The sequence below is a fragment of the Nilaparvata lugens genome, chromosome 14, assembly GCF_014356525.2.
Source record: "Nilaparvata lugens isolate BPH chromosome 14, ASM1435652v1, whole genome shotgun sequence".
Lineage (NCBI taxonomy): Eukaryota > Metazoa > Arthropoda > Insecta > Hemiptera > Delphacidae > Nilaparvata > Nilaparvata lugens.
The window spans coordinates 2800101-2826836 of record NC_052517.1 but is presented as its reverse complement, the minus strand read 5'-3'; the positions used below and the strand labels follow the sequence as shown (position 1 = coordinate 2826836).

General features: G+C 34.2%; 1 protein-coding gene across 1 annotated transcript; it reads right to left on the bottom strand.

Moving 5' to 3' along the window:
• Nucleotides 1-9082: 9082 nt before the first annotated feature.
• Nucleotides 9083-25858, bottom strand: LOC120354156 (NECAP-like protein CG9132). The gene is made up of 5 exons (XM_039440490.1): nt 25714-25858; nt 20640-20845; nt 16832-17022; nt 14552-14769; nt 9083-9870 (listed from the first exon to the last, which is right to left on the bottom strand). The coding sequence occupies exons 1-5, from the start codon at nt 25797-25799 to the stop codon at nt 9801-9803; spliced, it is 771 nt and encodes a 256-aa protein (XP_039296424.1). The 5' UTR covers nt 25800-25858; the 3' UTR covers nt 9083-9800.
• Between the last annotated feature and the right edge of the window lie 878 nt (nt 25859-26736).

The window sequence follows — 26736 nt, the reverse complement described above, 5'->3', positions numbered from 1 at the left end:
AATATAGTAGTTGAACGAATAATTGTTTCTAATAAAATTGAAACAATAAACTGGGTTGACAATCAACAAAACATTTTCAATACTTCTTAACAAGGAGTATGTCTTCTAGTTCAACTATTTCAATCAACTACTTTCACAAATATGTTAACATTTTCAACAGGTTTATTACCTCAACCTGTTTTCTATTTGAACATATTTCTCAACTAGTTTCAATCGACTTGTTTTTCAACTATAACATATGTTAATTTTATCAACGGTTTCCACTCAGACATTCATGAAAATAGATACATTTCGCAGCTACTTTATAGAATCAACTAGTTTTTCCAAAATTCATAACAGCAGTTAATGTTGTTAACGAGTTTTCTCTCTAGTCTAACGATTCTAGAAATTTTTTACAGTAAAAAAATACAAAATTGAAATTAATAAACAATCATTTTTCAACGGAATGTTTCAAGTTTGTTAACGTAGTTTAAACTAATTTCTCATCAACTTAATTATTCCAGAATATATTCCTTCATTATTTAATAATCCTTCAAATTTATCATACTCAAAGAAAAAATAAAAGTTGACTTATAAAATAGATTATACAGAATTTGAATATTGGCAATACATTGTCGGAATCAAATGATTAATAATTAATTTAAAAATCTACTATATGAAAATACAGTCATTAAGAACTGAAAAGACTTGACCTATTTGGGACTATGTGTAACCTTATCTAAATTTGGGAGAGGAATAGCACAAGGTTACCTTTTTTTCTTCTCTCCCTATCTTTTTGATGATGTATTTATTTTATGACTTTATAAATCAATACAATTAAATAGAATCTTGAGTGATATTAAAAATAAAATTCAGCTTGGGTTAAAATTGATACTTTAACATCATTAATATTTCAACAATATATTATTGAAAAAATGGGGAAATATTTAGAGGAAAACTTATATAATAAAGTCCTAAAACAATAGAATTTTAAATATAAATATAAACTACTCCATCAACTTTCTATCTTACTAATGTAGTAAGATAAAACAGCTACCTAACATCTATTACATAATATATTTATTTTACAATAGGCTGTATACTAACAAATAGTTGTATTTTTACACAATAAAATAATAAAACTTAACAGTAGCATAATATTTTTCCGAGTGTATTATAGTTGTTTTCTGTCATACATTACCCTAATAATTATGATGAAAAAAACTGTACATAAAGTGGTTTTTATAGGAAAATTGAATAGAAGAACTCAGATATAATAGATTTAGAAAACTGATAATGGGTGGAAAGTCCAATACAACATAGGCTATAATGGATTCACTTCAAGTGCCGGTTGCACAAAAGCCGTTTAAATATTAAACATGATTAATTTAATTGAATAGAAGAACTCAGATATAATAGTTTTTGAAATCTGATAATGGTTGAAGAGTCCAATACAACATAGGCTATAGTGGATTCACTTAAATATTAACCATGATTAATTTAATAATTATTGTTATTAAACGAAATTCCAATTAAATGCTGTGAATCACCCCGAAGACTTCTGCTACTGCAAATATTGACAACAGGGTAAACAGCTAGATGGAAATTCCATCTGTACCATGATTAATTTCACGAGAACTAATCAGAAAAGCCGTCTTATCATGAAACCTTTCTCTGATTGGTTCTCGTGGAATTAATCACGGTTAAAATTTAACCGGCTTTTGTGCAACAGGCTCTTAGGGCCGGTTTCCGAGCTCGGGATTTAGCTAAGTCCTAGACTTTAAACAGCTGGAGTCAGAAAATTGGTTTTCCAAAACGGGGCGTAGTCGCAGTCATTGTCATAGTCACGTTTGAATTAAATTTCGAAAAACTACAAAATTGAACACAAAATAAAATAAAGAGAAAATAGTGTAAAGTTTCAGCTATTTTGAATTATTTAGGAATGTTTAATTTCGTCAAGGAAAAACGTTTCCAATTATAGAAATAAGAAAATAGAATTCTTCAATGTTGTTTTCCATCACGAACTGCTTATTATTGAATCACTTTTTGCTATTAGAAAAAACGACTAGCAGTCAGATATTTTACAATAAATGAATTAATCACTCACTGTGACAACGAGATCTTTCGGCAGGTCCGCCATCTTCTTGGTTGTCGCCATCATCAACCAAGAAGATGGCGAAACTGCCGACAGATCTCGTTGTCACAGCTTATAAACTGCTCATTATTAAATCACTTTTTGCTACAAATATGTAGACAACGTTGTCACAGGGAGTGATTAATTCATTTATTGTAAAATATCTGACTGCTAGTCGTTTTTTCTAATAGCAAAAAGTGAGAAAATAGAAACTACGACTACTGTTATAAAAGCTGCGACTACGCCCCGTTTCGGAAAGCCAATTTTCTGACTCCAGCTGTTTAAAGTCTAGGACTTAGCTAAATCCCGAGCTCGGAAACCGGCCCTAAGAGCCTGTTGCACAAAAGCCGGTTAAATTTAACCGTGATTAATTTCACGAGAACTAATCAGAGAGCCGTCTTTTCAAAAAACCTTTCTCAGATTGATTGATTGATTGAGTACTTTATTAATGTAGATTACAATATATACTGGCTTATACACTTATATACAATAGCTTACAATACAGCAACATTATAGATGAATTTACATAATATAGACTAAGAAAATAATTATTGAACTGTATATGATATGAAAAAGCAATTTGTAATATAATAACTATAGATAATAATCATATTGTTATGCATGTACATAAATTGGCGGAGCTTTGGACATATCAATGTCCATTCTTCGGAAAGAATATTAAAAATATCCTCCCCACTAACTCTCTACCAGATTGGAGATTTCTAGTGAAATTAATCACAGTTAAAATTTAACCGGCTTTTGTGCAACAGGCTATTAGTCGTTTTATTCAGTATGATGGATATCTACCACAATATGGGTTAGGTTAGGGTTGTGTGGCAGAGAGGACCTGAAGTCCTAACTCCGCCCTAATAACGGCAAATAACCAATCAATATCATCTTCACAAATAGAAATTAGGAAATGTAACTTACATCATACAAGATACGGCACAAGCCTAATATAATACAGTTCATAATAATTAGTTATTGTTTTATGCTTATTTATTTATTTACTTGATATTTAACAATTATTTGGTGCACGATTTATACTTTCTCTCATGAACTTTCTCTTTCTTACACTCATGAACTCAAGGTCTACATATATTTGGATATACTATTACAATAAATATATATTTTTTCATAATCACATATATCAATGGAGTTTTTTCCTCCAATTTAAGCCGGAAATTCCAAATAATTTTTTCCCTAAAGTATCATCATAGAGAGAAAATGGCATAAGAAGATATGCCATGGTTTGTACAATTCATTCAAAGTTTGGAAGTTTTGTATCAAGTTATGGTGTTGTGTATCAAGTTGAGATCTGTATCAAGTGATTACTGTATCATTTTGTGTTGATATTGTATCATTCAATTCATTCAAAGTTTGGAAGTTTTGTATCAAGTTATGGTGTTGTGTATCAAGTTGAGATCTGTATCAAGTGATTACTGTATCATTTTGTGTTGATATTGTATCATTTAAGGTGATAGGGCATGGTAAAGGACCGTTATGTTGCAAATGTGAGTGTTAACTGAAGCCGATATTCCTATAGTTGGCCAAACGAAAATGGGTCCCTCAAGGTGGGTGCTCTTGACACCACCACCCGTCTCTACCAACACTGTTGCCACTTTGTGAATGTATTTCAAAGTGAATGTATGTGTGAGAGAGGGTGTGATAGTGAAGTATTGTTATTGTGGGGAGTATTGTTTGTCTTCTCTGTTTTGGTAGAGAGTTAGTGGGGAGGATATTTTTAATATTCTTTCCGAAGAATGGACATTGATATGTCCAAAGCTCCGCCAATTTATGTAGATGCATTACAATATAATTATCTATAGTTATTATATTACAAATTACTTTTTCATATCATATACAGTTCAATAATTATTTTCTTAGTCTATATTATGTAAATTCATCTATAATTTTGCTGTATTGTAAGCTATTGTATATAAGTGTATAAGCCAGTATATATTGTAATCTACATAAATAAAGTACTCAATCAATCAATCAATCAATCCAAAGCCTGGATGAAGTGTGATGGGAATCAAATGAGAATTCATGCAAATTGAAAAATGCAGACTGAAGTGGACACTACAAGAATATTGAATACTAAAATAAATAAAATTACATCACTCCACTTCCAATTGATTATTATAAAAGTCTTCAAGTAACTTTTATGAAGTAATAGCTCAGTTTGTAAATAGTTGCATTAATAAAGAAACATCTAATCATCATTATAAAATTGGATTTCTTGATGTCATGACTCAAGAAAGAGTTATACATTATACATAACAATATTCTTTACTTCATTTCATGTTGTTGAAGATTATAGCGGATGATTGATTGATTGAGTACTTCATCTATGTAGATTACAATATATACTGGCTTATACACTTATATACAATAGCTTACAATACAGCAAATTTATAGATGAATTTACATAATAAATAGACTAAGAAAATAATTATTGAACTGTATATGATATGAAAAAGCAATCTGTAATATAATAACTATAGATAATAATCATATTGTTATGCATCTACATAAATTGGCGGAGCTTTGGACATATCAATGTCCATTCTTCGGAAAGAATATTAAAAATATCCTCCCCACTAACTCTCTACCAAAATGATGGGAGGAGGTAACGGGGGATGTTATTGTTCTAACTTCAAAGAATGACATAATAGAACTTTTGAACCTGACGTGCTCAAAAGAATTTGTGACAGGTAGTGACGGAAAAGAGGAAGAGAGAAGGTATGAGAAGGAAAGAGCGATGTTCAGGGTGTAGAAATATAGTCAATGTATATAGACTGGTCGAGTGAAGGGTGGCCACCAGAGGCAACATTGCAGTGGTCTTGAGAGACCCATTTTCGCTTGGTCAACTATAGTAGTTATTTTGGTTATGTGACGCTGGTAGTCTCTCATACTGTGCCCTTCTTAAGGTGCGCACAGATATACGCGCCGCGAACATGAGCAATTCACTTTTAGTCAGCTGATGCCAAGGTTTTTATCTGTATCTTACCGTCTCTGTAAAAATACAGATATAATCAGCTGATTAAAAGTGAATTGCTCATGTTCGCGGCGCGTATATCTGTACGCACCTTTACACTCTTACACTCCCAACAACACACTAATAATAGACAGTAATCGGAGAGGAAATTTGATACATAACGGTCCTTTACCGTGGTATATCACCATAAATGATACAGTATCACCACACATGATTCAGTTTCAACTTAATACGATACAGTATCATCTCAACTTGATACACAACACCATAATTTGATACAAAACTTGCAAACTTTGAATGAATTCTACAAACCATGGGATATCTTTCTATGCTTTCTTTTCTCTATGATATCATCTACTTATCTACAGTGAGATTCAGATTAAATGGTCAGCATTCCTTATATATAACATCAATGTTCCCCATTGGAATAAAGCTGTATTGCCACATATATCAGTGATAGTTGAAGTGAAAATAATCATATAGTTTACATGTGTTCAAATGGGACTGTTCACACTCAGTCAGGCCGAACGAGTATGGGAGAGTCCTATTAGATTACATGGGAATTATATTCTCACTATACCGGTCACTTTCACCATAGAGAAAATATAGCATAAGAAGATATCCTATGGTTTAGTTGGTTTTTAAATCTCAAATTTCTTCTCCGATTACTGTCGACTGCTGTCTATTATTAGTGTGTTGTTGGGAGTGTAAGAAGGGCACAGTATGAGAGTCTACCAGCGTCACATAGCTTCACCAAAAACAACTACTAGGACTATCGGCTTCAGTTAACACTCACATTTGAAACATAGACACCCTATACACTGTCTATTATTAGTGTGTTGTTGGGAGTGTAAGAAGGGCACAGTATGAGAGACTACCAGCGTCACATAGCTTCACCAAAAACAACTACTAGGACTATCGGCTTCAGTTAACACTCACATTTGCAACATAGACACCCTATACACTGTCTATTATTAGTGTGTTGTTGGGAGTGTAAGAGTGTAAGAAGGGCACAGTATGAGAGACTACCAGCGTCACATAGCTTCACCAAAAACAACTATTAGGACTATCGGCTTCAGTTAACACTCACATTTGCAACATAGACACCCTATACACTGTCTATTATTAGTGTGTTGTTGGGAGTGTAAGAGTGTAAGAAGGGCACAGTATGAGAGACTACCAGCGTCACATAGCTTCACCAAAAACAACTATTAGGACTATCGGCTTCAGTTAACACTCACATTTGCAACATAGACACCCTATACACTGTCTATTATTAGTGTGTTGTTGGGAGTGTAAGAGTGTAAGAAGGGCACAGTATGAGAGACTACCAGCGTCACATAGCTTTACCAAAAACAACTACTAGGACTATCGGCTTCAGTTAACACTCACATTTGCAACATAGACCCTATACACTGTCTATTATTAGTGTGTTGTTGGGAGTGTAAGAGTGTAAGAAGGGCACAGTATGAGAGACTACCAGCGTCACATAGCTTCGCCACAAACAACTACTAGGACTATCGGCTTCAGTTAACACTCACATTTGCAACATAGACACTCTATACACTGTCTATTATTAGTGTGTTGTTGGGAGTGTAAGAGTGTAAGAAGGGCACAGTATGAGAGACTACCAGCGTCACATAGCTTCACCAAAAACAACTACTAGGACTATCGGCTTCAGTTAACACTCACATTTGCAACATAAACGCTCTATACCATGGGATATGACCACTAATGATACAGTATCAACACAATATGATACAGTATCAACACAATATGATATAGTATCAACATAATATGATACAGTACAATCTCAACTTGATACACAACACCATAATTTGATACAAAACTTCCAAACTTTGAATGAATTCTACAAACCATGGATATCTTCTTATGCTATCTTTTCTCTATGCTTTCACTGACTGTGATATGTTGAAATCCAGCTTTATGCTAACAATTCAACGTAAATTTCACTATATATCTAGTTTTATACTAGTCTATTGAACAGGACACAATCTATACATTTTTATAATAAAATATATAGTTTTTTCGGGTTACATGATAATAATATAATATTATACAGTGTTTTAATAGCTTAACCAAAAAATGATAATATTATAACTTCGTTTTACACTAAAAATGAGTAAGATTTACTTTGAACTGTCAGCATAACTTATGAACATTAACCATAACTTCTCATATAACTAATACTGACAGATTTAAGGGTGAATCTGACTATACTGATAGAGAAAAGATGTAGCATAAGAAGATATTCCATGATTTTTAGAATTTATTCAAAGCTTTCAAAGTTTTGTATCAATTTATGGTGCTGTGTATCAAGTTGAGATGATACTGTATCATATTGTGTTGATACTGTGTATCATATTGTGTTGATACTGTATCATTTATGGTGATATTCCATATGGTATAATAGGTCGTTTATTTATTTATTTATTAGGTAAGCAAAAAAATACAAGAATCGGAAAAGAAAAAACAGGCAATTGCCTAAAACTTCTTCAATTTCCTAATTTAGTTTTAAATTGTCCAAATATTATAGGTTATGTCCATTCAAATTTCTACACCAAATCACAATCTAAAATATAAATTAGAATAAAACAAACAATTTTAAATTTGGATGGATTAATAATGAAAGTTTCTTAAAAACATGAACCAAACTATAAATTCACAAAATAAAGAATAAAAACACTTAAATTTTGAGCTCGAAAATATCACATTCACCATAGCTATATAACAGCTGTAACAAATTATGTACCAAATTACAAGCCGATTTTTGTTAATTCAAGCCGATTACTGTCGACTACTATCTATTATTAGTGTGTTGTTGGGAGTGTAAGATTGTAACAAGGGCACAGTATGAGAGACTACCATCGTCACAGAATAGGTACAGAATGGAAACTTGTAATCAAACGCCTATCTAACCAATGCTTTTTACATGGCTCAAATACTAGACACGTCACGTGACCTTGGGAAGTTCCAATCCTGGTCTTCTGATTGGCTCTTGGCAGTGAACGAGATCAATTGATCCGGATCATTGAAGTGATCCGAACCTACCATCAATACCATCATAATGTAACACGAAGCAGACTGCATAAAACTGATGAAAGTCCCTCGAATGTTGCAATTAAATTGATGAATAGGCTTCCTATTGAGGTGAGGCAACTTAATCACAGGAGGTTCAAAAAGATTTTAGAAATATTTCTCTTGAAAAACCCCTTTTACTCAGTTGAAGAGTTTATCGACATGAAAATGAATGTAGAAGATTTCAATATTTAGAATTTAATAATATTACTGTTATATGAATAGGATTAATATACCATACATGTTTTTATTGTAAATGTGACTTTGTATTGTTTTTTATTGACAGTATTTATATTGACTAAGTGTTTTACTGTTATATTGACTGGCCTATATGTCAAATTGTGACATCCTGTTTTTTGGCTAATAAATTTATTATTATTATTAATGCGGCGCTTCCTAACAACATGGCGAATTTTTGCGCCAGGGAACTAGCCAAGTTTCCATACTGTATACTGTGCCAGCGTCACATAGCTTCACCAAAAACAACTACTAGGACTATCGGCTTCAGTTAACACTCACATTTGCAACATAGACACCCTATACACTGTCTATTATTAGTGTGTTGTTGTGAGTGTAAGAAGGGCACAGTATGAGAGACTACCAGCGTCACAGAATAGGTACAGAATAGAAACTGTCAATAAAACGCCTATCTAACCAATGCTTTTTACATGGCGCAAATACTAGACACGTCACGTGACCTTGGGAAGTTCCAATCCTGGTCTTCTGATTGGCTCGTGGCAGTGAACGAGATCAATTGTTCCGGATCATTGAAGTGATCCGAACCTACCATCAATACTATCATAATTATTTTAACATGTTTAGAATTTTAACATGAGTATAATTTGTGGATTTAAGTGAAATTTTTAATATTTTTTGTGATTGTGAAGGAAGATTTTGGTTTGGATTTGTATTTTGAACTTAATCAATCTGATAAATACAAAATTATTGTAGTACATACATTTTTTGGACTTAATAGTGAGTGAATTAAGTTATTATTTACATAACTTCTAGACCGTGTATTCCAAATTAAGGTTTAAAGCAGTTTTGGGCGAATGCCTGTTGTTTTTACCTGCATTGTATCTATTGTCTATGAATAAATAAAATGAAATGCGGCGCTTCCTAACAACATGGCGGATTTTTGCGCCAGGGTACTAGCCAAGTTTCCATACTGTATACTGTGCCAGCGTCACATAGCTTCACCAAAAACAACTACTAGGACTATCGGCTTCAGTTAACACAAACATTTGCAACATAACGGTCCTTTACCATGGAATATCACCATAAATGATACAGTATCAAGAAAATTGGATACAGTATTATCTCAACTTGATACACAACACAATTTGATATGACTATGAATGATACAGTATCGCCACAATTTGATACAGTATCATCTCAACTTGATACACAACACCATAATTCGATAAAAAACTTGCAAACTTTGAATGAATTCTACAAACCATGGGATATCTTCTTATGCTATCTTTTCTCTATGCTCTAGTGTATAACAGAAGTATAATATAGTTATGCGAAACACGTAATTTTACCGTAAATCTTGAAAATTTTCGAATTTTTCAAGTTTTTCTTCTAAAACTGGACCCAGTTGGGGTTGCTAGGTGTTGTGGCCTGCTGGGTGGTCGCTGTTGATGATGAAGAACTGTGAAAAAAGAAACAGAAATTAGAACAAAATTCAACGAACAATGTTACAATATTAGTTGAAAAGAAATAAGATAAAGAAAATAATCTTTTATGGTATAATAAATAATAATAATAATATTTTTTATTTTTTCAATACATTACAGTCATTATGAATCACAACTATACAATTGAACATTGTCATGTACAAAAAAAATCTCTTCAATATTTAACATAATAAAAATATAGATATAGCCTATATGATATCACACATAATTGTCACATAAAAATTCATTTACACTATAAAAACTTCTTTCAACAAGGAACTTATAAAGATCTTTTTTGAAAGTCATGTTCTTAAAGTCTATATTACTAGGCAACTTGTTTAGAAATTTTGTCCCTATGTAGCTAGTTTTCTTCTCAAAAAGAGTTAGCCTGTGAGGCTGAACGACGAAGTTGTTCCTGTTTCTGGTAAAGTGTGAATGTACCTGTGCGTTGGTCGTTAAACTTCCCATATTCCTAACCACATAATTATAATAGAGTTTTAAAAATAAAAATACAAGGTACAGTGAGTATTCACAGCCTTTTAAAATAATCTCGACAAGGATGATTGAACCCCAATCCCACTAAACACCTCAAAGCACGCTTTTGCAGAATGAATATCTTATTCTGTTCTGCAGAGACGTGTTACCCCAGAACTCAATTCCATATGCAATATGTGAATGAATGAGTGCGAAATATAACGTTTTTCCTGTCTAAGGAGGCACACACTTGACTATGTTTCGCAGAACAAATAAACTGCTACTGATTCTGTTCGCCAGTCTGTCAGTATGGGCATTCCATGAGAGATCCTTATCCACAATCAGTCCCAATAGACTCGCCTCTGTCACATTCTCCACAATAGAGTCACCAATGCTAATTACTGGTTCAAATACATAATGTTTTAAACCAAATCGAAGGCACTTACTTTTTTTAGGGTTCACTGACAATAATGATTCATTATAATATTGTACAACAGAATTTGTCTGTAGATTTGCTTCCACCTCCAGTTCATTGAGGCTGTTGTTGTTGAACATTATTGTTGTATCATCAGCGTATAATGTGATACCCACCTCTACTGGGACTGACCATTGCAAATCATTTGTATAAAGAATAAAAAGCAATGGACCCAGAATGGATCCTTGCGGCACACCTCTTGTAACACTCAGTCGCATTGATTAGGGGAAAGAACTGGCTTATACAGGTAGGGGATAGGAAATTCACGAATGACGCATCATCACGTCAACTAATCAACTCATTAACTTCACATTTTGCTTAAAGATTCTTAATTTACTTTTTGTGTAGTTGTAGAATTGATATTGTGGTAATTATTCATATTAAAATATCTGGTGTGGTACACTCACACAACTTTCCTTGCTCATATTTGAAACTACGATCAGACTTCTGTATATGTGTATAAATATATAATTGTTTTCAGAGTACTTTTTCCTTTGTGTAAATTGTGAAATTCGATGATTTTTTTTTAGTCGTCATTTTTTTAAAGTCGTCAAAACAGCTGTTCTACAGATGAAATATCTCGACTATGTGTTCTTTTTATGAACTGCTCTACCTACCTACCTCATGCACGAGAAGGAGGTTACAAAGTCCATTTCTCAAGGATGGGGTGAACCCCCCATTAGTTTCCCGGAAAGGAGACTTATGCCAGTTGATAGAGCTGATAAACAACTATACAGGGTATGAATTTGAAAAAAAATCGGTCAAGTAATTTTTGAGAAAATCTTGAAAAACATGGTTTTTTAGTAATTATCTGCCATTTTTCTCAAGAATATTACGGAGCTCCTGCAATTTTCCAAAAAATGAGACTCATGTCAGTTGATAGGGCTTATGAATAGCTATCTATGGTATAAATTTGAAGAAAATCGTTGCAGCCGTTTTCCAGAAAACCGTGAAAAACATGGTTTTTTAGTCATTATCCGCCATTTTTCTCAAGAATATTACGGAGCTCCTGGAATTTTCCCAGAAATGAGACTCATGTCAGTTGATAGGGCTTATAAATAGCTAGCTATTCATGGTATAAATTTGAAGAAAATCGTTAGAGCCGTTTTCGAGAAAACTGTGAAAAACATGATTTTTTAATAATTATCCGCCATTTTTTCTGCCATTTTGAATTCAATTTTATTGAATTTCTTATTGTCAGATCCTCATGGTATAAGGACTTTGAGTTTGAAATTTCAAGTCAATCGGTTGATTAGGACTGGAGTTATCGTGTTCACAGACATACACACATACACACACACACAGACCAACACCCAAAAATCTTGTTTTTGGACTCGGGGGACCTTGAAACGTATAGAAAACTTGAAATCGGGGTACCTTAATTTTTTTTGGAAAGCAATACTTTCCTTACCTATGGTAATAGGGCAAGGAAAGTAAAAAGACTAAGAAATTGTCAAAAACTACATATTTTATTGAAAGTTAGAAAGACCGGTTTCGGTTGTTACACCATTGTCAATCTCTGATAAACTGAACTAAATATTAATTCACCGATGATGGTTATAGGCTTATTTCAAATTCTTCAAGATTTCATTACGTGAAGTTTTCAATTAGATCCTTACGGAGCACGGGTTACCTGCTAGTATAAAATATAATAAGAGTTCTAGTGATTTTCCATGAGTAAACATCCAATATTCCATTTAATATAATGAACTATAGTGAGGTCCACGTTATAATGGCAGTGGAGAAAGGTAGGAGAACAACGTTGCCGATCATCTGTCTTGTCGATGCCTTGTATAAACGGTAGCTGATACAGGTCTATTGATGTAATATCAACTGTTCATTCTCGTTTAAAATTATCAATTATATTTTATTAAGCAAGAACTTATATTATTCATTTCAATATGAATTTTCATAATTAAGATGAAATAATTTGCTAATTAACAATTAATTCTACATTGTTAAAAGACGATCTGGCAACAGAGCAAAGCGAGAAAGAGATAGCGCTATCCACTTTGTTGAATGATAGACAAGGATAGCAATACCTTTGCTAATCAAAAACTGCCATTATAACGTGGACCTCACTATAGTCAAGTAATTAATTAGTATCCTATGTATTTATTCTAATCACTGTACTGTTTTTCCCGCTGATATCTCATAATTTCAATGTGAACTCAAGAGATATCAATTTCGATGCGTAATAGAACCAGAGTTGTCTGACAGTTTATTTGATAATAGCAACACAAATTTCTGTTTTTTTTCAGATAAATCACCAGGAAGTTCAAGCCGGCCTGTCTCTGTTCTGATAATTTTTATCAGCTCCATTTTTTTACAACTGGATCAGTTTCAAGAGCATGATACTGTAAAACAATCATTGAAATTGACACAGTGAGTAGCAAACAAAGTATGAAAATTTACTAATTTTTTTCAACTTTGATGAAAATTTAAAGTTTGATTTCAACTTTCAATTTAAAACTGAAACTTCTCTTTCAGGTTTTCTTTCTTTCACGACAAATTTTAATCAAATACTGCCATTACAACGTGGCCCTCAATAAATGTATGTGAAGACCTTGCCCTTGACCTGTGATCTTGATTAATAGTAGAAATGTGTCGTTCGGTCATGACCCGTTCGAATTGAACGGGTTTTTTGAACGGGTCGCGGCAGTGAACGTGAACGACTGACCCGAATCAGTAAAGTGATCCGAACTTCCCATCTCTAATTCATAGAACAAGTATTGTTTACTGAATATTTCTTCTATGTTTGGTTTTGAAGCATTTAAATATTAAAAATCTAGTTTTATACTTTTAAATGACAATATGTTGATATTATTAGAAATGTTGTGATTCTTGAATAATGAACACAAATAATGAAAACTTATTTGATCAGCTGTTTTAGCACACTTGAAATTTGGACAATATGAATGTCAACAATGCTTGTCGTCGTCGACTGCGGAAGTTTACGCACAAACGAAACGAAAATGCACCTTTATTTGTGACCTTGACAGACCTCGACCCTAAGAACAGCTGATCACTGAATGACTAATACAATTTATCATAAACAGCTGACTTGTGACCTCGACTGTTTTCTACCTTAGACCAGTTATAGAATAGACACGGCCCATAATTTATTGTATATTCATACTGAAAGTCAATGAAGCCACTTTTTGTGTAGTTGAGAAGTTGATATTGTGGTAATAATTCATATTGAATGAAAAATACTAAGAAATTGTCAAAAACCACAGTTTTATTGATACTTAGAAAGACCGGTTTCGGTTATTACAATGTGGAATTATGCGTGACAATGGTGTAATAACCGAAACCGGTCTTTCTAAGTATCAATAAATCTGTGTTTTTTGACAATTTCTTAGACTTTTTCATTCAATGAAGCCAACATCTACTGCCATATCGCCAAATCGTGACGTCAGCATCGGATGGAAAACTTTTCTGTAGAGTTTGTTTACATTGTTTTCCATAGCAGATTGTATCTATTCCAGCGAGAGTTTACCTTTTTAATGAATAATAATTTCCTTCTGAAATAGACACAATCTGAAAGTTTCCTATCGGATGATGACGTCACGATTTGGCGATATGGCAGTAGATGTTGGCTTCAGAGGCTTAGACTTCCCAGCGTGTCTATTCTATAACTGGTCTAAGTTTTCTACCCACAAACATCTGATCATTTAGTGAGTAACCTTGACCTTGGCACTGACCTTGTCTCTCCTTGACCTCCCGCACTGGTGAACTCGCCCCACGACTCCTGGCCACCCTTGGCGTTGGCCTGATGTTGCGGCGAACTGTGCACGGACGGCGCCGGAGGTGGCGCAATTTTGAGGCCCCCGGGCGGAGGTGGCAAGAAACCCTGTGCCGCCCCTCCGGGTCGAGCGGCCGCCTTGGGTTTACTGGACGACACTTCGCTGCCGTCTTTTTTCTGTAAGAACAAAAACCAAAATCTATAATATTATAATAAAGGAAAGAACTGGCTTATACAGGTAGGGGATAGGAAATTCACGAATGACGCATCATCACGTCTCAACTACTCAACTCATTAACTTGAAATCTTACATATAGATTCTCAATTTACCGAGGATGGTTATAGGCATATTTAATTATTATTTTTAACGAAAATCCCAAATAAATGCTGAAAATCACCCCGAAGACCTCTGCTACTGCAGACATTGACAACAGGGTTAACAGCTAGATGGAAATTCGATGAGAACTACTATCCAAAAATTAGTTGCCAGCCCGGGAATCGAACCCATATTTTAAATTCTCCATGATTTTATTACAAGTTTTTAATTAGTTATTAGACCCTAGCGTAACAGGGGCGGCCACTTGCTAGTGTATAATATAATAAAGACAAGAATTGTCTTATACTTGTACGTACGGGATAGGAAATTCTCGTCATTCGTTTATTAACACGGGAGACGAGATTGTATCAAAATTGATATGAAATTGAGTGGTTTGTATCAAGTTTGATGGGGGATTTGATACGGAAGTGAGTTGTTTGTATCAAGTATGTTTTGGGGGATTTGATACGGGAGTGAGTTGTTTGTATCAAGTTTGATGGAGGATTTGATACGGAAGTGAGTTGTTTGTATCAAGTTTGGTGGGGGATAAGATACGGGAGTGAGTTGTTTGTATGAAGTTTGGTGGGGGATTTGATACGGAAGTGAGTTATTTATATCAAGTTTGATGGGGGATAAGATACGGGAGTGAGTTGTATGTATCAAGTATAATGGGGGATTTGATACGGGAGTGAGTTGTTTGTATCAAGTTTGGTGGGGGATTTGATACGGAAGTGGATTCTTTGTATCAAGTTGGGTGGGTGATTTGATACGGAATTGAGTCGTTTGTATTAAATCTATACTATATCTAAGGAAAGAATCGTCTCTATACACGTAGGGGATAGGAAATTCTCGAATGACGCATCATCACGTCTCAACTACTCAACTCATTAACTTCACATTTTGCATATAGATACTTAATTTACCGAGGATGGTCATAGCCACCTCTAATACAAGGCCCCGGCCTACGATATTGCAACATCGCAGTGTAGGCCTACAATCTAATACATGATTGGTGAATAAGATCAGCTGGTATTTTTTAAAATCTCTTTCACCAATCATGTATTAGATTCTAGGACTACACTGCGACGTTGCAATATTGTAGGCCGGGGCCTTCTATTAGAGGTGGCTATGGGATGGTTGTAGGCCCATTTCAAATACATCAAGATTTCAGTAGTCAAGTTTTTAATTAAACCCTTCCGGATAACGTAGAGCCTATTAGTTTCTATTAAAATTCATCAATAAATTCTACTCCTCACAAACACGAGCTAGAAAAATCTCAAAATTATATTTAAATATCAATCTGTGCTTTGCACTGGTGAAAATTTTGTGTAGAATAGATAATTTGTGTAAAATAACATGAAAAAATTAGTCATTTATTGTTGTCAAATTTTCTTCAGGATACAGTATCAAATCAGAATATGATACGGTGTCATATGAATATAATATGATACTGTATCGAATATAATAGCCTATAATATTTGGACAATTTAAAACTAAATTAGGAAATTGAAGAAGTTTTGGGCAATAGCCTGTTTTTTCTTTTCCGATTCTTGTATTTTTTTTTTGCTAACCTAATAAATAAATAAATAATATGATACTGTATCGAATATAATATGATACTATATCCATAAAGCAATCGGCTGTTTCTCGCACATTTGAGATACCGCAGTTTGAAACAGTTCCAGTAGTTTTTACTGTGATTTTCATGTTTTTACACAGGATTACAGTATTTTGTAACTTTTCTGGGAGTATTTCAGAGATGTTTAGCAACTTTTTAAGAGGTTTTTACCGTGATTTTCATCTTGATTTTGATGGTTTCCCCCTCCTTGAAACGCAAATCTAACTGCTAAAAAAGATTACAGTATTTTTGAACTTTCTGGGACGATTTCAGAGGTATTTAGCAACTTTTCCAGTGGTTTTTACCGTGATTTTCATGTTGATTTTGATGGTTTCTCCTTCCTTGAAACGCAAATCCAACTGCTGTTTGGGTTCCTCCTTCTCTTTCTCGATTTCGGCCGACTTTTTCACCCACTTGAAGTGGTCCTGCAACGCCACGTTCAAATCGAAACTGTCCGATCGATCCTGAAAACCGACTCCAATAAACGCGTTTCTACCTGTGACAAACATAAAAATATTCATTTTTCATTATTTGTCCAAGCTACACAATTACTGAATCGAATCAACTATATTAAAGCATCTGTATTTTATCTATTTACAAAATCACAGAATCAAATAAATGTTTTGTGTAGTTGAGAAGTTGATATTGTGGTAATTATTCATATTGAATGAAAAAGACTAAAAAATTAGTCTGACTAGTTTAGTCTAAAGACTAAAAAACAATTACTGAATCGAATCAACAATATTAAAGCATCTGTATTTTTATCTATTTACAAAATCACAGAATCAAATAAATTTTTTGTGTAGTTGAGAAGTTGATATTGTGGTAATTATTCATATTGAATGAAAAAGACTAAGAAATTGTCAAAAACCATAGATTTATTGATACTTAGAAAGCACTTTTTGTGTAGTTGAGAAGTTGATATTGTGGTAATTATTCATATTGAATGAAAAAGACTAAAAAATTAGTCTGACTAGTTTAGTCTAAAGACTAAAAAACAATTACTGAATCGAATCAACAATATTAAAGCATCTGTATTTTATCTATTTACAAAATCACAGAATCAAATAAATTTTTTGTGTAGTTGAGAAGTTGATATTGTGGTAACTATTCATATTGAATGAAAAAGACTAAAAAATTGTCAAAAACCATAGATTTATTGATACTTAGAAAGCACTTTTTGTGTAGTTGAGAAGTTGATATTGTGGTAATTATTCATATTGAATGAAAAAAGACTAAGAAATTGTCAAAAAACCACTGATTTATTGATACTTAGAAAGACTTGTTTCGGTTATTACACCATTGTCAATCTCAGATAAACTGAGATTATCAGAGAATGACAATGGTGTAATAACCGAAACCGGTCTTTCTAATTATCAATAAATCAGTGGTTTTTTGACAATTTCTTAGTCTTTTTTCATTCAATACTTAGAAAGATTATCAGAGATTGACAATGGTGTAATAACCGAAACCGGTCTTTCTAAATATCAATAAATCTGTGGTTTTTTGACAATTTCTTAGTCTTTTTCATTCAAGAATCAAATAAACTTTATCGGTAGGTGAATTGGTAGTTCCCCGTGAATATGTCGATTCAGCCATGAAATATCGTATTGGCATAGAGAAACAATAGCATATGTAGATATGCCATGGTATAGGGCGTTTATGTCGCAACCTTTACTGTTATCTCAAACCGATAGTCCACGTAGTTCTTTCCCATAAAGCTGTGTGACGCTGGTAGTCTCTTATATTGTGCCGTTCATAAACTCTCACCCGACCAAAACAGTAAAAATCTACAATAATCGACAGTAAACGCCCTATACCATGGGTTATCTACTTACGCTATTTTTAAGAAATAATAGCATAAGTAGATATCCCATGGTACAGGGCGTTTATGTCGCAACTTTTACTGTTATCTCAAACCGATAGTCCACGTAGTTCTTTCCCATAAAGCTGTGTGACGCTAGTAGTCTTTCATATTGTGCCGTTCATACACTCTCACCCCAACAAAACAGTAAAAATCTACAATAATCGACAGTAATCGGCTTGAGACAACAGTAAAAGTTGCGACATAAACGCCCTATACAATGGGATATCTACTTACGCTATTGTTACTCTATGGTATTGATTAATAAGCACAATTCTTAAGAGTCCATAATTTGTTTAAATTCGGGAGACCAGTTTTGTCAGTACCCCGTTCATAATTATAATAATTTGTCATTGTATAGTGAGCCCCCGGGCTGGAGAACTCGCTCTCGGATGAATGAGAACGATGAGGTCGAGTGTTTGACCTGCATGCCAAGTCTAACAAGCTTTCAAGCTTACAGTGAACAGATGTGGATAAACTTCCGAGCTTACTCGAAATGGTTTCCTTGTCGTATTACGGTTTGCTTGCAAGTATTTTCCTGCCAACCGTCGGTCCCGGCTGTCTATAAAGCCCGGCTGCTGTTTTTATAATCTGTAATTGTACAGCTTTTTATGCAATAAAAATATTTATTTATAAAGCAGTCGTAAGGTCATGGTGAGAGGCCCTGAAATAGATCAGTTGCGACCTGAAAACTCTGACACCAGACTTGAGCCAGCCAGGTCACAAGATATTATTATTATACCTTGTGAATTCACGAATATCTGTTTGGCATGGAAGCATTTTTACTCTCGTTTATTTACTCCAATTTAGGCATTAATTTACGGTTTACTCGACTTGCAAGCACGAGTTCTAAAGGTGCGTACAGACTGTCGCTCTGCTCCGCAACCGAACGTCACTCGAGCAGATCGATTGATGATCGACCGGGGAACGCGAGAAGAGCATCTTCCGTTACGTTCATGATCGGTGCGACTGCAGAGCGGGGGCGGAGCGACTGCGGTGCGATGGAGGAACGAGGGCGGTACGAGGGCGGAGCGTGCTTGGTGCGGGTTGGAGGCGCGTATATGTGTACGCAGCTTAACATAGCCACCTCCAATACAAGGCCCAGGCCTACGATATTGCAACGTCGCAGTGTAGGCCTAGAATCTAAATATGATTGGTGAAAAAGATCAGCTGGTATTTTTTTAAATATTTTTCACCAATCATGTTATAGATTCTAGGTTTACGCTGCGACGTTGCAATATCGTAGGCCAGGGCCTTGTATAAGAGGTGGCTATGGTTCTAATCACTCGGGTTTTTGAATTGGAATTTTTGTGTTTACTTGTTTGTAAAGCTGATCAAGAATTTACTTAGGGCTACTCGTTTTTATTCGCCTCTCCATTTGCACTGATTTTGAATTTTGCAACTTTAAAGCTGCGTACAGACTCACGCGCTGCACGACACACAAACGGATCGCGAACAGTTCGCGAGATGATCGTAGGTCGCACGATACCGGTTCGCGCGCAACGAACTGGCCAAGACAACAATGGAACACGTGGCCACAGAATAGGAACAGAATGGAAACTGTCAATAAAACGCCTATCTATCCAATGCTTTTTACATGACGCAAATACTAGACACGTCACGTGACCTTTGGAAGTTCCAATCCTGGTCTTCTGATTGGCTCGTGGCAGTGAACGAGATCAATTGATCCGGATCATTGAAGTGATCCGAGCCTACATCAATACTATTACAATGCATCTTCCTAACAAGATGACTGATTTTTGCGTCAGGGTACTAGTCAAGTTTCCATACTGTATGTATACTGTGACGTGGCAAGCTCGCTCTCTGATCTTGATCAACCTACTTAGCGAATCTATGATTGAAAAACGCGCGTCTAAAATTGTCAGTAGTATGAAATAAGTATATCTCCTTTACAACAATCGTTTCAACAAGACAGAAGATCGTTTATCAATAATAAAATATCGTGGCCAGGCAATGCTGATCTCCCATCTTTATTATATCATATACATCATATCATATACAGTTCAACAATTATTTTCTTAGTCTATATTATGTAAATTCATCTATAATGTTGCTGTATTGTAAGCTATTGTATATAAGTGTATAAGCCAGTATATATTGTAATCTACATAAATAAAGAACTCAATCAATCAATCTTTCTCCACTGCCATTACAACGTGGACCTCACAATCGTTCCAAAGTTCCTATCAAAAAATGGTTCAGCATTAATATTTTCGGCCGAAACTTACCGTTATCATCCTGAATTCTCAGCACAAAGTATCTGGAGGAGTCGGAAACAGCTTCGACTGCTGGGCCGGGGTAGTCAGGGATCGGACACTTGGCGAAAAGTTCACCAGATGTTTTGTCCTCCAGTTTGAGAACACATTCTTTGCCTTTAGCGACCAGCCTCATGCGGCCCGTCCACTGGGGCTCCTCTAGGTTCCAGTCTGCCGCCCTGTCAAATTCATTCATTAATTTTTATTTGAAATCTATTTGCCAAGAAATTCGAATACATTACAAAAAATCTGGTGTGGCGCACTCACACAACTTTCCTTGCCGTTATGAAAATTGATCAACTGACGCTAGTGTTCCCGCGCATCTCAAGTCTACTATTCAAATATTTGAGCCAGCTGGTGACAGGGCAATAACGCTGGAGACACACATGAGGTCTGCTATCTCTTCATAGTGAATGATTTAATAGAATCAACATTAATTTGCAATTGAATAATCACATTTTCTCGAATTTGAAGCTTATTATCAATTTTAGGTGAAAATGTTACTGAACATTAATTGTAGAGATTTTCATGCTCAATCTACTCCACTTGATTTTCTTTGTTTCAATTGTATCTGAAGCCTGATAATTGGGAATCTATCTGCATTGAGGAGCTCCTGAAATTTTTACAGATATGGGACTAGTGGCAGTTGATAGAGCTTATCGATGACTATTGTAGGTATGAATTTGATCAAAATCGTTGGAGCAGTTTCCGAGAAAATCACGAAAAACCTGTTTTGACAACATTTTCGCCATTTTAGCCGCCATCTTGAATTGTATTTGATCGAAATTGTTCGTGTCGGATCCTTATAGTGAAAGGACCTTAAGTTCCAAATTTCAAGTCATTCCGTTAATTGGGAGATGAGATATCGTGTACACAGACGCACATACACTCACACACACACACACACACACACACACACACACACACACACACACACACACACACACACCACACACACACACACACATACAGACCAATACCCATAAACCACTTGGACTCAGGGGACCTTGAAACGTATAGAAATTTAGAAATTTGGGTACCTTAATTTTTTTCGGAAAGCAATACTTCCCTTACCTATGGTAATAGGGCAAGGAAAGTAAAATGAAGGAAAGAATTGGTTTATACAGGTAGGGGATAGGAAATTCACGAATGACGCATCATCACGTCTCAACTACTCAACTCATTAACTTACAAATTTTGCAAAAATTGATATTACATAAAAAACATTGAAATATTGGGAATAAAAACAGGCGTCATAGTCAAGACCAATTTCCTCTCGTGTCGGAACCCTTGAATCCCAAAAAGTATTGGCATAGAGAAACGATAGCATGAGTAGATATCCCATGGTATAGGGCGTTTATGTCGCAACTTTTACTGTTATCTCAAGCCGATTACTGTCGATTATTGTCGAATTTTACTGTTTTGTTGGGGTGAGAGTGTATGAACGGCACAATTTGAGAGACTACCAGCGTCACACAGCTTTATGGGAAAGAGTTACGTGGACTATCGGTTTGAGATAACAGTAAAGGTTGCGACATAAACGCCCTATACCATGGGATATCTACTTATATGCTATTGTTTCTCTATGATTATATTTTCACAAACTTTGTAAGATCTCTTGATTTTATTGTTATTTGAGTTCTATTAATAGTGTATTAATTTCTGTAATAATTGAGTTATCATAATACTGTCATGAAGATTTATTATAATTATATATTTTACTATTTTATTTTGTTCAATAATATTTTTATAATGCTGATCCTAATTCTCCAAGTTTATTTTGACGAATGAATGTTATTATATCTATCTTATGTTTAGGATATAACTGTCAACATCACATAAATTATAAATATATTATTTTATATAATTGAGGTTGTTGATATAAACCGATTTTACTGGAAAAGTAATTTTTCAAGTGAGTGTTAACTGAAGCCGATAGTCCAAGTAGTTCTTTCCCGAGTAGCTGTGTGACGCTGGTAGTCTCTCATACTGTGCCGTTCATACACTCTCACCCCAAAACAGTAAAAATCTAAAATAATCGGCTTGAGATAACAGTAAAAATTGCGACATAAACGCACTATACCATGGGATATCTACTTACGTTATTGTTTCTCTATGGTATTGGTCTCTAAGTTCTTAACACCGTACGATTAAAGGTCTTATTACATAAAAAACTTCATAAATTCAACATACATTACATTATATTACATATTTTTTAATATAACAATATTCAGGGTTTAGAAAATGATACCTCACTATATAATATATGTGTCGAGGTTATCATCAAATTAATAATAATTTATGCTACAACAGATAATACAAAAATTCCAAAAAATCTAAAACTATATCATTTACTCTATTTATTCAAACTACTTCATTTATTAATTCAATTGAGGGATTATTGGGTGAGATAAATCTATAGGAAGATTCATGATATAAAGTCAGCACCTCATTAACACTGCTGAAATGAGTCAACTATAGTGAGGTCCACGTTATAATGGCAGTGTTTGATTAGCAATGGTATTGCTATCCTTGTATATCATTCCACAAAGCGGATAGCGCTATCTCTTTCTCGCTTTACTCTGTTGTCAGATAGTCTTTTTACAATGTAGAATTAATTTTTTTTAACATCTTTATTGCCCATAAAAAACAAATACAAAATAAAAAACTTACAAAAGAAATATTCTAGATTATAATATTATGCTATTTTACAAATAAATTAAAATTACATGGCACCACCCAGCAAGGGCAAAACCCTGACCGCTGAGTGAGAGTATCAGTTGTTTAGACAATATAAAAATTTATTTACTAATAATCAAAGCTACAAAAAATCGAAGTTAACAATAAATTACTAGTAATTATAATATTTGACTGATGTCGAAGAAAATTTTTTTGTATCACCCACTTATTTATCTGTTCCATCCTCTGTCTACCCCTATTAGAAAGATATTCTGACAATGCATTTGGCATGATATTTATTATTTTTGAGCTAAGACACCCCAATTGTCTTCGCACTATTGTCAAATCTGAATAGCTAATATTATAAATGTTATGAGATGTAACTCTCAGGTTATACATAGGAACGTTATTATTCACTGTAAATTCATCCTTCCTCATCCATGCATAATAGAGAAGTTTCTTTATATAAATTTGACGTACTGTCATCACTTTAAATTCGGCAAATGTTTCACTACTAGAAAAAGCCCTTGGCTTATTAAGAATTGCTTTTATTATCATTTTTTGAAATGTAAATTGATAATTAACAACATATTTCATCTAAATTATAAAGATTCATTATGAAATTATTGAAAAATATAATTTCTTGCCTAATAGAATATAATTTGATTATTTTAAACGAGAATGAACAGTTAATATTACATCAATAAACCTGTATCAGCTGCCGTCTATAGAAGGCATTGACAAGTCAGAGAGGTACGGTAACGTTGTTCTCATATCTTTCTCCACTTCCATTATAACGTGGACCTCACTATAAAACCCTCTATATCGCAGGATAAAAAAACATGACTCATGGACTTAATCATTGAAAAAAAAAACAAGCAGATAAGCTACACATTAAATCTTTAGTAGGTAATGATTGAGTTATTTTATTTATTTATTTGCATTGTGTACAAATACTTGACATGAGGAAAGGCGGCACAACAGGCTCATGCCCAAAACTGTCCCATTTCCAATTTATACTATACTGTCCAAATCAAAATGTTGGTTATGTCCCTTTCACTTTTCAAAATACAATTTACGCTCTTCAATACTCAGATAAACGAGCAAATTTTGAATCTAAAAGATACTATTAGAATCTGAAATTAAAAAATCTAGAACAGTAACTAAATAATTTATTCAAAAAGTCTAAATTTTGAATGAAACTAGAAATTTTTGAGCTAAAAACTTCTCACTTTATAGAAAACTATAGTCATTGATTGAACGTGTTCTACAAAAAGCAGTGTTTACAACAGAGTTGTCAACTTAGTTTTCAACAAATTGCGCCGATTTGTTGTCATTTTATCGAAAATCACAGCAACATGTTGTCAACTTGTCGAAAACTCTGTTATTTGTTTTCCATTCAGTGTGGGAAACACTGAAAAAGTTGCCAACAAAATGTCCCCCCTCCACACAAGTCCATGCCGACAATGCTTACAGAGCAAAAAATCGACAACCTTTGTTGCTCTACATTTGAGAACAACAACTATAGTGAGGTCCACGTTATAATGGCAGTGGAGAATGATAGGAGAACAACGTTGCCGATCCTCTGTCTTGTCAATGCCTTCTATAGACGGTAGCTGATACAGGTTCATTGATCCTTGTCTAGCATTCGACAAAACAGATAGTGTTATCCTTTCTTAGCTCTGCAACGTTGCCAGATCGTTTCTCAACAATGTAGAGATATAATTAATTAGCAAAACATTCAAGTTTTGATTCTTGGAATAAAAAATAATTATTTCAAACAAGAATGAACAGTTAATATTACATCAGATGTACACCTGTAAAAGCTAACCTCTAAAGAAATCAGTGGCAAGACAGAGGATCGGCAACGTTGTTCTCTTATCTTTCTTCACTGCCGTTATAACGTGGACCTCACTACAGTACTTAGTACAAAAATCAAGCTCACGAACTATCAACGCACATGTGCGTACTCTATCATTTTATAATTAGAAACACATGTTGCTATCAACTATGTTCATTATAGATTACCACCAAACGGCATCTTATTATGGAATAAAATAAAAATTAAGTTTCAGTTCCTGACATGCAAACTAGGCATATTCCAGAAGTTGCAGCAATATTATAAAGCTATCAACTTTTTGTGGAAAACAGAGTTTTAACTAAACTAGAGTTTGAGATAGATGGTTTTAAATTTACCTGTAGGTAAACGTCATCTTATTCTGGAATAAAATAGATATCAAGTTTCAGTTCCTGACATGCAAGCTAGGCATATTCCAGAAGTTGCAGCAATATTATAAAGCTATCAACTTTTTGTGGAAAACAGAGTTTTAACTAAACTAGAGTTTGAGATAAATGGTTTTAAATTTACCTGTAGGCTCGGTTGGTAGTACGAGGTGGTATTTTAAATACAAATACCTCGGATTTGACAAGTAGAACACTCTCATAGGTCTCCATTTTGTTCAACTGAAATCTGAAAACGTTTCGTTTTTGACAGAAGAGAGAAGAGAAGCAGTGAGCTTAGAACAGTAGTATCATAGAGTGGTCAATTATGACCTGTGAATCAGCTGATTTTGTATCATCAACAATTTTCCGTTATTATTGTTAACCACGATAATTATTTATGATAAATTTGGAGTTCTTTCATCCATATTATTCTATTTAAATTACATATTCATATAATATTTGTAAGGAGAAGAGTTCAAAGACGAAGTCAAACTGGTACAACGACAATGTGGAACACCGGCAAACTGAGACGATTTTATTGTCGAACACCAACAAGCTGGAACGTTTTTTTCAAGAATGACACCAAATCCCAGGCTTTTTGAATACTCCTTTTTGAAAACCAATAAGATATCTTTCCAACAGTGGGTGAGATGATAATATGTTCAGTTGTTCATTTTCTTATTCATCTCCCACATTCATAAGTACGAGTATTTAATTTCTCCTTATACTATAATAAAGGAAGAACTGGCTTGTACACGTGTGGGATAGGAAATTCACGAATGACGCATCATCATGTCTCAACTACTCAACTGATTAACTTGAAATTCTTCATATAGATTCATAATTTACCGAGGATGGTTATAGGCATATTTTCAATTCTCCAAGATTTCAGTAGGTCAAGTTTTAATTGGGCCCTTGCAGAGCACGGGTAACCTGCTAGTCTATAATATATAATTATCATTACATTTCAAAAAATATCAACATATTGTAATTTAAAAGCCAATATTTATACCTAACCTTTACTTTTAATCAAACACTGCCATTGTAACGTGGACCTCACTACAGACAAATTGAAACTCATAGTTCTGAGGATTTCCGTCTCCATTGGACATGCACAAATCTAAGACATATGTGGGCATCACCATCATCTAAGACAACTGGAACAAGA

Coding starts and splice junctions, on each gene's coding strand:
- LOC120354156 (XM_039440490.1), bottom strand. CDS start 25,799: ATGGAGACCTATGAGAGTGTTCTACTTGTCAAATCCGAGGTATTTGTA. Junction 20,846..25,713: donor ACTACCAACCGAGCCTACAG/GTAAATTTAAAA, acceptor TGAATTTGACAG/GGCGGCAGACTGGAACCTAG. Junction 14,770..16,831: donor AAATCAACATGAAAATCACG/GTAAAAACCACT, acceptor TTGTTCTTACAG/AAAAAAGACGGCAGCGAAGT.